The sequence below is a fragment of the Littorina saxatilis genome, unplaced genomic scaffold, assembly GCF_037325665.1.
Source record: "Littorina saxatilis isolate snail1 unplaced genomic scaffold, US_GU_Lsax_2.0 scaffold_1680, whole genome shotgun sequence".
Lineage (NCBI taxonomy): Eukaryota > Metazoa > Mollusca > Gastropoda > Littorinimorpha > Littorinidae > Littorina > Littorina saxatilis.
In genome coordinates, this window is record NW_027126526.1 from 1 (window position 1) to 15,000 (window position 15,000).

General features: G+C 40.0%; 1 protein-coding gene across 1 annotated transcript; it reads right to left on the reverse strand.

Annotated features, from left to right (window-relative positions):
* Nucleotides 1–3,426: 3,426 nt before the first annotated feature.
* On the reverse strand, nucleotides 3,427–13,232 carry LOC138954960 (scavenger receptor cysteine-rich domain-containing protein DMBT1-like; the record flags this gene model as incomplete). Its single annotated transcript, XM_070326695.1, is given in 4 exon segments — nucleotides 3,427–3,581; nucleotides 7,622–7,839; nucleotides 9,613–9,760; nucleotides 12,892–13,232. Coding segments are annotated over 4 exon segments (594 nt in total), but the record flags the coding sequence as incomplete, so codon positions are not given.
* Nucleotides 13,233–15,000: the final 1,768 nt, after the last annotated feature.

The window sequence follows — 15,000 nt, forward strand, 5'->3', positions numbered from 1 at the left end:
TCGGTCCGGTACGACTGGAGTGACGTCACCGGTTAACCAACTTTCAACCTTGCTTCCTGCGTAGGGTCTCTCCAGTTCCAAGATGGCTGCCAAGGCGAGGTGAGAAACTTCTGCAAATATTTTTTGACAAAGTTACGGATTGTGAAAAGACATTTGTTGTAAATCACTTAGCCTTTCAAAAATTAAGGATACTGGGTTGGATACTGTCTTGGTTTTAATGCATTTTATTTTAGCAGTGATGTTTATTTTGGGAAGAAATGAGGTCAACAGGAGTTTGGGTGCGATTTCGGCTCAAATGTACTTTAGCGCCCTGAACTTTTACCCGGCTGTTTTGCGCTCGATTTTCACGCTCACTTCTTCATTGACGTTCGAATCGATAGTTCGATGTTTTGGCATTACATTCACATCAACAATAAAACAGTACTGCTTGTTCATCATCGTCGTCCATCAACTCTCCACAACAGTAAATCCGTAACGCGCTTGTCGCCATCTTGTTGCAAGGGACGCGACTGGACACAACCCAACAGCGTTTCCGCGAAGAAAAAAACCAGACATGCGCAGTGACCCTACCGTAGCTCAACCCTGTTCCTCGCGAAAACTCGCTCATTATCGAAGACGTGAAATGCGTCAATCGAGCAACTGTCGTAACTTGGCTACAATGAGACGGTCGGCTACCTTGCACCATAGACACGAACTGTGACATTCTTGTTTAATTTTTAAGTGAAAAGCTTGAGACAGAGGGGCTTAAAACCGACAGTACGATCATTTACTGACCGAAAAAAAGGTGCTCGAGTCATTCGGCGAAGGCTGTGAGCTTTCAAAGTACCACGACTGAATAACTGATAACACATCTTTGCATCGTGCATTTTTCAGACGAGTAGCATAGTGCAGTGGTTACGGATTCGGAATTTTGATCCGACGCACTGGGTTCAAGTGCCGCTGGGAGCTAAATATTTGTGTCATTATTTTTTTTATTAACCTTTTTCTTTATAGACCTCAATTGCATTCAGACTGCAACAGCCAGTTTTTGTCTCTGTGTTCATTTTTTTTAAATGCGTAAAGAAACTGTCCCATGCTTTCAAATAAAATCCAATCTTGACTTTCAACTGTACATAACCATGCATCGCCATCGTAATAAAAAAATTAACGAGGGAAAACAAATTAAAACACCGATGCACAGTATTGTCTTTTCTAAACTTCTTGACAGACATTTCCCAATAAATAAGGAACAAATCACTAAACTTAGTTATTTACGGTCTACTGAATAATGTTCTTCCTTTTAAACTTTACCAGTAACACATTTTTTTCCTATAACCAATCTATGTTTGTCCAACAGTTTGACCGATATAAAATTGTTAAACACAAGTTCAACATACAGTAATTGTTGTACTTATTGTGAGAACGAAATTGGTTTTTTTTTTGTGCCCAAAAATTATGTTCATTTGGAAATGCGTTAAGGATAAAGTGATTTGTAAGTACAATATGATTATTACCAATTACCTTAAAGGACGTTTTTTGGGCGTGTTTGAAAATTCACAAAGTTTTAAGGCAATAATATGTTATGTGAATTATTTGATAGTGATAGCCAAAATGTGTGTTGGTATTTATAGATATGGTTCCCCTCTGGATGTTGTATGCATTTCTGAGAGGGAATTGTTATATAGAAAAGTTGTTTAAAATACATTTAGAAATAGTATTGTTAACGATATAGGTACATTTAAAGTAGAAACATAAATATAAAAAGCAGAAAACAATAAAATTAAAATAAAGATCAATGAAGAGGGATACTCCCCGCCAAAAAAAAAGAAAAAAAAGGATTGAAGCTGCCTGCATGCAACTGAGATAAAAATAAAATTAAAACAAGTTCAACATAATCATTTATTCTTCTCCTAACATTCAGGCCAACAAAGTCATTTGTCATAGGCAGTCATTCGATTCCAAGACAATCATCACAGGTTTGAACCGACCCTTTCGTTTAACCATTCAAAAAACAACATCAATAACGTTGTTAGTACTACAGCGCGCTCAACGTTCGCCTTTTTGAACTCTCGATGAGATTTGTTTCTCTGGTGGCAAGCTTACCGTTCACAAACGCATGCGTACTAGTTAGGATTCCCCCAATTTTCGCGACCTTGACCGAATACTCTCGAAGTCACCACTCCGGCGTTCATGCATAGTGAACAGTTGGAAAGTTAAACTTCGGGAGTTCCCACTTCCGAAAGAGGCCTCTACTTCCAGTGTTGCTGACTTCCTCCTCATGCATACGGGCCCTGGTGGCTGAAAGTAGGTTACGTCTCCAGCTAAAGCTACTACTCATGACTTAGGATCTCTAGTAATGCCAGTAGTAGTGGGCATGGGGTCGAACGCGGATAGAGAGTCCGTATTGCGATTTTGATTTGTACAGTGACTGAACAGGGATGATGACTTTTTATTCTTTATTAATTTGTACTTTTTGCGCGCCACCGCGACTTTTTGTTAGAGGTAGTCTAAAAACAAATGTCGCGAACAGTACCATCACATGTGTGCTCATATTGACAAAATGTGCATATGGATTTGTTCTTAACTCCGAGTTAAACTGATCAATACTGGTGATTTCTTGGGAAGGGTTTTGCCAAAAAACAATGCATAATTTTCAACCCCTTTGTATGGGAGCAGTAATTCCTGTTTGAGACACAACAAACTAAACTTGTTAAAATAGTTGTTTTTTCTACGCAAACAAAATTGCCCGTGCTAAGAACACAGAGGCTTTGCATTGCTATTTATTAACAAGTCGCGTGAAGCGATATAAAAACATTTAGTCAAGTTGTCGGCATCAAAGTTACAGATTGACACCAAAGAACAGTCATCGCCAAGACTATACTAAGATAGTCTAGACTAACCACATCTGAAGACCGAGACGGGTCACGCTCGTCTCCGGGTAGCGTGCAAACGCAGTATTTACTTGACCTTTTTTCTGTAATTCTGAGCACACACATACACACACACACACACACACACACACACACACACACACACACACACACACACACACACACACACACACACACACACACACACACACACACACACACACACACACACACACACACACACACACACACATACACCACCACCCTCGTCTCGATTCTCCGTCTATGTTAAAACATTTAGTCAAAACTTGACTACATGTAAAAAGACAGCCTAGCTTCTTCTTTCAAAAACCAATTTCGGAATTCTACACCATAGAGAACGAAGGTTTCGTGACCACGTTTAAGGTAAGCACTCACTAATTGTGTGTGGTTTGTTTTCGTTATTCTTTCATTGGCTGCTTTTATCTTCAATTGTTGATGTTTGCCTATTGGTTTGTCTAATTGTCAGTTTGTGTTTTTATCTGTTTGTTCGCTCTTGAAACAATGTTTGCAGGAAGTAACAGAAACAAGAACTGACCACAACTGCCGTGTTGATGTCGGCGTATGGAATGGTGAGCGTGTTCAAGTTGGGTTGCATTAGAAGGGTCATAACCGGATCAGGTACAACAGTCCAGGGAGGTACATACAGCAGTACCATGTCGATGTTGCCGCACTGCAAAATGGGAGCTGGCGCTGCAACAGCAGTTTTAACAGAACAAATCGCGTAAATCAATACAAAAACCAAATATTCAATCCGCGGGCCTAAACATCACAACTGAAAAACATGTGTGTTACAAGTGCATTTAAATCCCAGGTCAGATTCATTTTCAAATATTGTACTCTGAGCGCAATGTACACTACTCGTCACAAACAACTTTACAGATGCGTTTGAGGGCATATCTTTCTGATGAGGCCGTTTATCGTAAAACTAATTATATGACTGGAAAGGCCGTTTATTCCCCTAACTTATTCAGAAAACAGATTGAGTTTACATGACGTAGTGTTGATACAGTGGAACCTACCATACAGACACCCCCCAAAATCAAATTCGCAAAATCAAGGTTCCCGCAATAAAATCGACAATAAATCAGAACAACTAACTCGAAACATGTTTAGCATGTCATTGGACAGAACAATCACATCTGCCTCCAAAACAGTCAGTTTTGTTCATATATCTTGTCTACCATGGACGCTAAGGCATGCTGAGCGGTGTAGGTGTCAATCCTCTCAGAAGGCATACAAGGCAGTTTTTGCAACCGTTTTAGCGGGTAATGAGACAAAAAATGATACATTTGAGTAACTCGCCAACGCATTGCCTTTAAACTTTTGGAGATTTGTGCTAACACATGTCGTAAACTACACAAGAAATCGTAAGTCATTTGAGATATCAGTTCTGCTGTTATGCGACATACCAGAAAGAGTTTTAAAAATAAAGATGTACCCTGTCCGATTAAACAGAAAAATAAATAAAATTAGCATGCATTTAGAAAAATTGATCAGTTAAGCGTGTCGGCAGTGAGCTTTGCTAGGCCTAGGCCGATATTTGCGCTCAATTGTCAGGTTCAGCACTATTTAGAAAACCCATTGCATGCGACAATAAAGTTATCCTCATGAGAATTTTCGTCGTCGGAATCTTCTCTTTTAGATCAGTGGTGCGTGGCTCAGAAAAGGTTCTAGTGTGCTTGCTTCTTTCAAAACACCACATTGATGTGTGAGCAGCAAAGACACACATAGTAAAGGATGAACTCCCTTGCTCATCACGTCATTCTTCATCAATAAAATCATCCTAGTGAACGTGTCGATTTATTTACGATTTGTAAACAAAATCCTTCGAAAGACGGAGACAAGGGCAGGGAGAAACAGGAAGACAGACACAGAGGAAGAGAGACCGATACAGGAAAAACGAAAGACAAACAAAAAGACAGAGATAGAGCGATACAAGCGGAGAGACAGATACCGGAAAACTATCGGATCGATCTTCATGAAACTTTACACGAAAGTACCCACTGTGTGGCAGACCTTCCATGTGCAAAAAGCTCTGAGGCGGTAGTGTTCCGGCTCTAAAGGGCCACTTTTTCGCAGTTGGCTCAAAGGTAGGCAACAAGATGCTACAATTAATATATATTGCAATAATTGATCACTTATGTCAAAAATTTGCGATTTTTGTGCATTTTCGTGTTTAATGTCCAAAAACGCGCTCAGAATTAAAATAAAGAGGTTCAGTATATTGCTCACAAGCTTTGCTGAGACGAGCGTGACCCGTCTCGGTCTTTGGGTTAGCCGAGACTATCTGAATATAGTTTTGCCAATGAATGGTTTTTGGAATTGATCATTTAGTTTGATGTCTACAGATTGACTAAATGTTTTTATATCGCTTTACGCGACTTGTTTTCTTTTTTTTCTTCAAATGCATGCTTTTGATGACGTCATATCCGACATTTTGCAAAAGTTGAGGCCGCACTGTGGTGACGGTATTGTTTACTTACAGTTATTGAAATTACGGTCAAACAATCTCCGACAATGCCTGAACTATTGGATTGCATTTCAGCTAGCAAGCTAAAACATTAATTGATGAGTTTGGCACTGACACATCTGAACATTCTGTCGAAAATGTAAATGTTAGTTGTAAATCCAATCTTATTCTTTATTATTTCTTTATCATAACAAAATATAGAGATATGTTATGCTTGGATCAAAAAGCTCAGAAAGTTAAAAAGAATACAGAAAAGAGCGCTTTCCTGTTAACGAAAGCGCTACTGCATTTTACTAGCTTGTCACTTCAAGCGATCAGCGGGATCGGCAAAACTATGTCTTGGTGATAAAACGTATTCCGTTCAGTTAAATTATGTGAGTTCGGCATGTTGACTCGATTTATCAATTTCGCTTCGCATTACTTATTACATTTAGTAAAGTTTGGATTTGACCCTTGCTGGTAAATGATAAGTTAAAACAAGTCGCGTAAGGCGAAATTACTACATTTAGTCAATCTGTCAAAACTCACTGCATTGTTTCACCAAGACCGTATAGCATCATCAGGCCCCGCACGTGGAAAAGGCGGTGAAATTGATAAGCCAGTACAGCGCTGTAGCGGTTGCGCTTAGCAGGATAGCACGCTTTTTCTGTATGTCTATTCTTTTTAACATTCTGAGCTTGTTTTTAATCCTAACAACAGATGTCTTTATGTTTTTTGAATCAGGAACCGCCAGGGAATAAGGTGACATTGGTTTTAAATCGATTTATGAAAATTAATTTTAATTATAATTTTCAGAGCTTGTTTTTGATTTTGATATAACATATTTATATGTTTTTGTTATCAGGAAATGACGAAAAATAAGATAAAATTAATTTTGGATCCTTTTCTAAACAAATTATTTTAATTACAGTTTTCAGATTTTTAATGACAAAACTCATTGATTCGTTTTTAAGCCTCCAAGCTGAAATGCAATACCAAAGTCCGGCCTTCGTCAAACATTGCTTGACCATAATTGCAATCAATGTAATAAATACAATTGAAGGCGTGACAGTGCGGCCTAAACTTTCACTAAAAGTCGGATATGACGTCATCAAAGACATTTATCGGAAACATAAAAAAAGGCTGGGGATATTATACCCAGGAACTCTCATGTGAAGTTTCATAAAAATCGGTCTGGTCGTTTTCTCTGAATCGCTCTACACACACACACACACACACACACACACACACACACACACACGCACGTACGTACGTACGTACGTACGCACGCACGCACACCCACACACGCACGCACACACACACGCAAGCATGCACGCAAGCACGCACGCACGCACTTGCACACACACACACACACACACACACACACACACACACACACACACACACACACACACACACACACACACACACACACACATACATAGATGCGTACACACAAACACCACCACCCTCGTTTCGATTCCCCGTCTATGTTATAACATTTAGTCAAAATTTGACTAATTGTAAAACGGCCTAAGGGAAAAGGACATGATAATTTTAGCCGTGTTGCATTTGCATGAAAGCAGGAACAAGTTAGGTGACGATGAATTATTGTAACATTGACAGGGTTATATTTGAAACGTTTGGGTTGTGTTCGTAGATAGATGCTCTCAAAGCATAGTTATCCCCCTGTCCCTTCCCTCCGTCAGAATTCAATAGGCCTGTGGTCGGACGTCATTCCACGATGATAACTTTGGAGTTTCAAATAGTAGTCGAAGAAATTGTCAATGATCAATCATTCTGAACCAAACACAGTTTGAATAAATACAATTGAACAGTATTTATCCTGGTTATGTGTTTTAATGTTGGTTCATTAACATAGGAGGCCAAAGTATTATAGTCTGTACTATACGAGTATTGATGCCGCAAAACATCAGTCCTCTTAAAGGCCAACTCTGCCTCGTGAAAACATTTCTGTTCACCATCTCAGATCAAGCGAGGCTTGTAAGTGTGATAAAACCATCCCTCAACTCGTTCACATACCAACAACAAAAAATATACTTGTTTTAATCAAAGAATTTTGTGCAGAAATCTATTCATATAATAATTCCAACTCACAACTCACCAAAGCAAGCAGACAGAATGTTGATTGTTGGTATATTACAAAGAGGGAGGGGTGTTCTCAAAGCTGGCATTCCCACAAGAAGGAGTGTGCGAATACCCCGATAGCTATGGAAAGATGTTGTTCTGACTAAGGGAGAAAACAATGTCTGGATCTTACCTGCAGGGACGGGGTCAGGCACATTGACACAGGTAACGCCCGCCAGTTCGTTTCCATTGCAGTTGTTTACGCCCCATGCGTTAGCAAGATCAGGTATGCAAGCCCACAGGTTGGTCTCGTTTCCAACACACGACACATCGTCCAGCGCAATGTTGGGTGGAGCCGCAATTACTGGCATGTAGTCATTTCTCAATCCAGGTTCTGCTATGTTATTAGCGCTGCAAACATAAATAAAACACATTATGATGATACTAATGAGAGGTAGGTCTGTATGTTTGTTTTGATTACTTCACCACTCATGCGATCGCCACGAGGCGTAACACCCGAAATACACACGCTTAGGAAGATACTAACCGGCACGGTTGGCCTAGTGGTAAGGCGTCCGCCCCGTGATCGGGAGGTCGTGGGTTCGAACCCCGGCCGGGTCATACCTAAGACTTTAAAATTGGCAATCTAGTGGCTGCTCCGCCTGGCGTCTGACATTATGGGGTTAGTGCTTGGACTGGTTGGTCCGGTGTCAGAATAATGTGACTGGGTGAGACATGAAGCCTGTGCTGCGACTTCTGTCTTGTGTGTGGCGCACGTTATATGTCAAAGCAGCACCGCCCTGATATGGCCTTTCGTGGTCGGCTGGGCGTTAAGCAAACAAACAAACAAATAGGAAGATACTTGATTTGACGTTCGCCTCGTATATCAAAGATGCCACGTTTGAGCTAGTATGCATTTTTGTCGATTTTTTAAAGATACCAATCACGTTTTTGTCAGGTCAATTTTGGAGGTACCCTTATTTGAGCGGAAATAACGTGACCCCTGTAAAATAAATCTTTGATGCGAAAGTGTACTAGATAGTCAGGTTGACTGCCTTAACTAAACTGAGCAAAACAATTATATTGGGGGTACGAAAATGGGAGCAATAATTGTTTTGCTCAGTTTAGTAGAAACAGTTTGAATGAATTGACACGGGAGTTAATGCTTGAACTTTGTCGCAATCATTTTTGTTTTCTCAGTTAATGTCCATGTTGAAGGATGTTGTCCGCCAGTTAATAGCCTTGACGAACCATTTGTAACCAAGTTGACCGGAAAACAAATTCCTCTCTGAATCTCTTGGACATGAACCGTGACGATGGGACGAACTGGTGTTCGAATTTAAGTTTTACCGCCAGCCCCTTACGATGTACTGACATCATAAGATGTTTGATGGGTTGTTGACAGACCAGCTTTTTTGTCGGTCCGAGGGGGAGCATATCGTCTTTTGTTTCATATTTATTGACCAATGCCGAAGGCTGCAGTAAGAAGACAAAACATATCGCTAGGTTTCATTTTGTTTTTGATGAATGTATGACCTTTCATGAAGTAGTTTTGTTTTTTGTTTACTTTTGCCAGTTTGCCAGTTCGTTTTTGGAACTTTGCCAGTTCGTTTGTGTAACTTTGCAAAGCAGTGTCGTGTCGTCTGTTTAGGTCTGGGGAAACACCAATGAAAAGAGCCGAAGAATCCCCGAGCGTTTCTATTGTGTTTGCTTTTGATTATCCATATATAACCTGCTTCCTGCAACTATGGTAACCGGAGATTTATTGCCTGGGGAACATGAGATTTATTTCCCAGGTGCTTGTGAATAAAAACTCGTGAAAATGATGACAAAACTTCTTCTTCTGCTTCTTCTGCGTTCATGGGCTGAAACTCGAGTTTTGTACAAGCGTATGACCGTTTTTACCCCGCCATTTAAGCAGCCTTACGCCTCTTTCTGCTAAAACATGCTGGGTATGTTCGTGTTCCTATAACCCACCGAACTCTGACATTGATTACATGATCTTTTCCGTGCGCACTTGGTCTTGTGCTTGCGTGTACACAGAGGGGGATAGGCACCAGCATAAGTTGACCTGGGAGATCGGAAATATCTCCACCCTTAACCCGCAAGGCGCGGCCCGGATTCGAACCCACGACCATTGCGCCCGTCACTGGCAGAGCAAAGAGAAATTCAAATATTACGTACCCAAACCCCAACTGATTGCAAACCACTGTGGCGGCGCCTTGGTTCCAAGCGTCATCACAGATGTAGCCCCATTGCGCTTGGTTATTTGGCCGTGCCATTACAAGGCCGATACCGAGAGCGGCATTAGCGCCAATCGCATCTAGCATCACTGCACAGCACAACAACATTGTCAAAGCCTGATAAGTGTTATGATAAGCATCAGTTATTACTACATTTACCGAGTCATCCTCATATTTCCGAATATCCAATTTTCAACAAGTAAACATAGTTTTTATTAAAATTGTATAATACGTGAGACAATAAGGTAAACAAAGTTCAACATTTAAGAACATCTTAATAGTACCTACTAAATCGCGAAGCAATAACTGATGACAATTGAACTGGCACAGGGTATACTGATGCGGTTTTTGACAAAAGCTGTTGTTCCTGTACATAATACTATGACAAGTTTCCTTCAGAAATGTAACTATTACTTTGTTGTTATTTCGATGTTGTTTTTTATACAACATTCTTTTCGTGTTTTCCTTTTTGAATCAGTTACGTGGGTATTTGTAAAGATCGCATTTTATCTTGACAATAACACTAACAACTCTTCATTGTCCATTAAAATGTTACATTGAAATGGAAATATGTGACCCTCCACCACGAAATGAGTCGCATGTCACCTCGCGCGGTTCTGCGCTAGAAAGTCCGGGGAGTGTCTGGTAACAGTGTGAGGGTCACCTTAATCACAGGCTTATAACTCAAACAGTATTCGCTCTTTTCTAAAACGGTTTTCACCACTGGATAGAGCATAACAACTCTTTGGGAAAATATAAAAATATGAAAATCATGCAAAGGTGACATGCGACTTATTCCGTGGTGGAGGGTCACATATGTGTTTAACAAACCCAGTCTGTTTGTAAACGATTATAACCTAAACATGTAACAATAATTATTGACATCCAATGATAAGACAAAAACACATGAAATACATACGTTCACCTATAGCAACAAGCACATATATACCACTAAATTTAACTCAGAGTGTTATCATCTTTTAATATTAAAAAAATACATTACAATTATCGGTGATTCACAGACAACACGAAAGTAAACCGAGCAGTATTGTACAATTAGATACAGCCCTTGTCACTATCACGCCACGTTTAATCAGCGCACAACGTTAGGGAAAAATGTGACCTCCACCACGGAATGAGTCGCATGTCACCTCTGCATGATTTTCATATGTTTACATTTTCATAAAGAGTTTTGTTATGCTCTATCCAGTGGTGAAAACCGTTTTAGAAAGGAGCAAAAACTGTTTGAGTTATAAGCCTGTGACTAAGGTGACCCTCACACTGTCACCAGACACTCCCCGGAAAGCCTAGCGCAGAACCGCGCGAGGTGACATGCGACTCATTTCGTGGTGGAGGTTCACAAATGGAAGAGTTGTGAATGTGAAAGTTAACCTGTCGACATGGCAGACAGATGGCAATGACACGTCTGGAAATCGCCGAGGCAAACAAGGATTAGAAAAGTCTTCTTCGTGTACGCACGCGCGCAGATATGGCACCAGCTGAAGTCCATTCAAACAAGTAATGTTACAGGAATTATACAAGAAAGTGGTCAGCAAATTACTGTCGGCACGTTATGAGCTATGATAGAAGGAAAGCACGCCTGAGCGTGTAACTCAGGTAAATTCGGTAACAATGAACATGTTATTCCAATATTCGCGAAACAATTCGAATAAAATGTTGTCAATAGACCTGTTTCAACAGTGGCAAATGGTGTGCCAGGCAAATCGGCCCATAAGCACTGGAGTTGTAAATGCGCGGTCAAGAGTGTGACGAATGGACGGACGGACCTACATAGAGACGCGCTCATAACTTGATTTGCATATCAACTTTGTTGAGGACTTTCTTGCTTTAACTCTCCTAACCGACAGTATTCCAGTGTTGGATTAAGTCCCCCTTTTACTTTCAACGGAACCCAATTTCTAGTTTCTTTTAAGCTGTACGTGCTGTGGCCTATATTTTTCTCTCCATTTTCCGTGAACTACTGCTGAGATAGATATGAACAATGTACATTGTTGAGTCCTCTGAGCCAAAAGATTTGTAACAAGATGCGAAATAATGGGCTAATAATAATAAAAAGAAACTTCCCGAGACGTATGATGTCTATAATAAGCACATTACTCCGTATGATGTCACTGTTAAGCAAATTACTCCGTTATTCGGATTACTGATAATGTTGACTGGGTTTTAACCAAACTGTCTCGAGAACATTCTAGCAACTGTCTTACGTACGCCACCCCACCCCCCTTGAACAAATGCTTACTATATAAGTATTTGCCCCCCCCCCCCCCCATACAAAATAAAATCAGTATTTACTGGTTTTCTCCATTGCTATGTACATTTTCAATCAAAAGCAATAACACTATATATTTTCGGATACAAGAGATTATGAGGAATACAATCATATAACATTTGCAATTCAAGTTCCAGTGTTTTTACACCCCCGGTATAGGGGTGTGTATAGGTTTCACTCGATGTGTTTGTGTGTTTGTGGCGGTGTTTGTGTTCGCAAGTAGATCTCAAGAATGAACGGACCGATCGTCACCAAACTTGGTGAACAGGTTCTATACATTCCTGAGACGGTCCTTACAAAAATTGGGACCAGTCAAACACACGGTTAGGGAGTTATTGGTGGATTAAAATTATACAACGACTTATAGACGGACACCCCCGTTGGTCAAAGGGAAATAACCATTCTCACTGCCACCAACTGAGAAGGTTATTTCCCTTGACGGGGGTGTTTTTCCTATCAGAGGAATTTCTTGTTTTCATAGTGTAAAACAATGTCGGCAAATCCTGAAGGAACATTTTGTTCAGGTACCAATGTCACAGTCCGGAATGAAGGTTGTGTGATAACATTTTCAAGACCATTGATGAAAAACTGTGTACAGGCTGGTAGGATCTTTAGCTATGATGTAAATCGGGTTGACCTTTTTCAAAATATATATTCAGCAGACAGCTTAAAGGCCGGAAACAGCACATTTCATAGCTTTTCGTGTATTTCCCTGATTAATCACAGAACCAACACAGAGCGGCAAAAACATTAATTGGACCATTATATTGAGACTGGGTATTAGTTAATCGGCGTCAGGTCTGAATTAAAGCTTTTCAACCATAAAAAGCTGCAAGAATGCAATACACCATATAGCGCATAGTGCATATGCGCTATAGAAATCTCCTTAATAAATAAATAAATAAATAAAATATAGTGATTGTTACTTACGTTGCTGTGCTGTGGAAATCCCCAATAGCATTGTAGACACCAGCAAAACACGGTTGCTGATTAAACAAACCATGTTTGACTGTTAATGTTCGATGCACACAACAACAGTTGATTCCAGTTAATGAAAACCAGTGTTAGAAAAAAAGGTGGCGAATGTCATTCGACTAACTTTAAATCACTTCAGTTGACCAAGAACATGCGCACTTCTGTTACCTAGAATGTTCCAGAGAAACTGACAAGGCATGAAACGCAAATCCAAAGCCGTTATATCCGAACCAACTGGTGTTTAACCGGTTTCCATGCAACGTTCCAGAGATATAGTCACGCCCCTCGCGTTTTGCGGCGACATAAATGACGTAGGAAGACGTTTGAGTGACAGAGAGCCACCCACGTAATTGAACGCGCGCACACTCGGACACGTACAGACATATCTGTCCTATTAACTTTTCAAGTCTGAGGCCATCAAGTATATGTTTACATGGGACATTCATGCCTTCCACTTTATCCATGCGTACATACCATGTACCAACACAACAGAATACATTACACATAAGCTGGTGTAAAATGACACGCATTATTCATTTTCAATCGCGTACATCCTTTGCTCCTGGATTCTCTCTCCTAATGTGTTATACCCCATAAACAAGCAAAACAGAGGCGGGGCGATGATGAGAGTTCTTGTATCAAGCATGGAAGACAAACACAATTAAGTAAAATGTTGATATAAATCAGTGCTGTTCAATAAATAAAGGTTGTCCTTCACCAGAACAGTTGCACTGAACACAGACAGTTAAGGATATTTTTAAGTATAGTCCGAACGTTCGACAGAAGTGTTCCGGTCAGAATATTGGGGTATTTAAAGATCTGCATTTCTTCTGCTGAAAATGGGGTTAATTGTATTCTAGCAACATAGTATGACGTCACAGGTTCTTGACCGCACCCTCTCACAACATGTCTGAGGACATGATTTATTTTGAGAGGTCAAAACGGTGACTATACAAGTCAACACTAATTCATATTTTTACAACATTGAATAGTGCTATTAGTCTTAGCTGACAGGTAATACTTATTTCGTTGAAATCTGCCTTTCAGTCAGGCAGATCTAGCGTGTCATAGACAGCGATTGTAATGCTTGAACATTGGTTGTGCCACTACATGTTTTCCAAAAGGAAGAAACATTCTTCCTCTTGCTTGAAAGTAGTTTATGTTTGAAAAGAGGTACATATACTATCCATGGTGTCTTTCGCGTTGTATCTATCGTTTTATCGTTCTATCTATCGTTTTATCGTTCTATCTTTCGTGTTATCGTTCTATCTATCGTTTTATCGTTCTATCTATCGTTTTATCGTTCTATCTATCGTTTTTTCGTTCTATCGTTCTATCTGTTTACGTTGATCTGTCAAAATACAATGGCTAATGTCGTTTTCGTAGTCACATTGCAAAAGCATCAATTTTATAGATAATATTCGTGCACAGTTCATCGACACACCTTTTAATTCTGTCCTATTGAGACGTTTGAGGACACACATAAATACATTCTCCAACCACATTGTTGATCCAGTTTTCCAGAAATCGATCCTGTGACGTGCACGGTAGGCTTTTTTCATAACTGAATACAGGCTCACGGTAGTTTTTGGGGAAATGTGATCGGAACTGAGGTAAGAAAAAAACCATAACCTTCACCCATGGTTAAGTCTCATTCAGATTTTGTAAATACATCGCTGACAAATCGGTCGACCTGGACAGAAATTGGCAAAATAAACATTCCCCTTTTTTTCTTGACTTATCAGGTTTGTTCCCTACCTGAGGTAACTTTATTTCACAAACAAAATACTAGCCGTGAAAATCATGTTGGATGATTGAAAATAACGAAGAAGTAGTTCATGCAAGGGCAAAGAAACTAGCGTTGGTTTGTTTACAAAATGACACATGAAAAATCAAATGTTCTGAGTATAAGCTTTAGTTTAGAAAACGGTCTGGTATAGCGCTAATTTAATAGTTAATCAGCCCAAAGATCGATTTTGTGCTAATCCCACACCAGGTTCAGCCCTATGGGTTGTCGCGGTTTTCTAAGATGAGTTTATTTCGAGCGTACCACTGGAAGAGTGG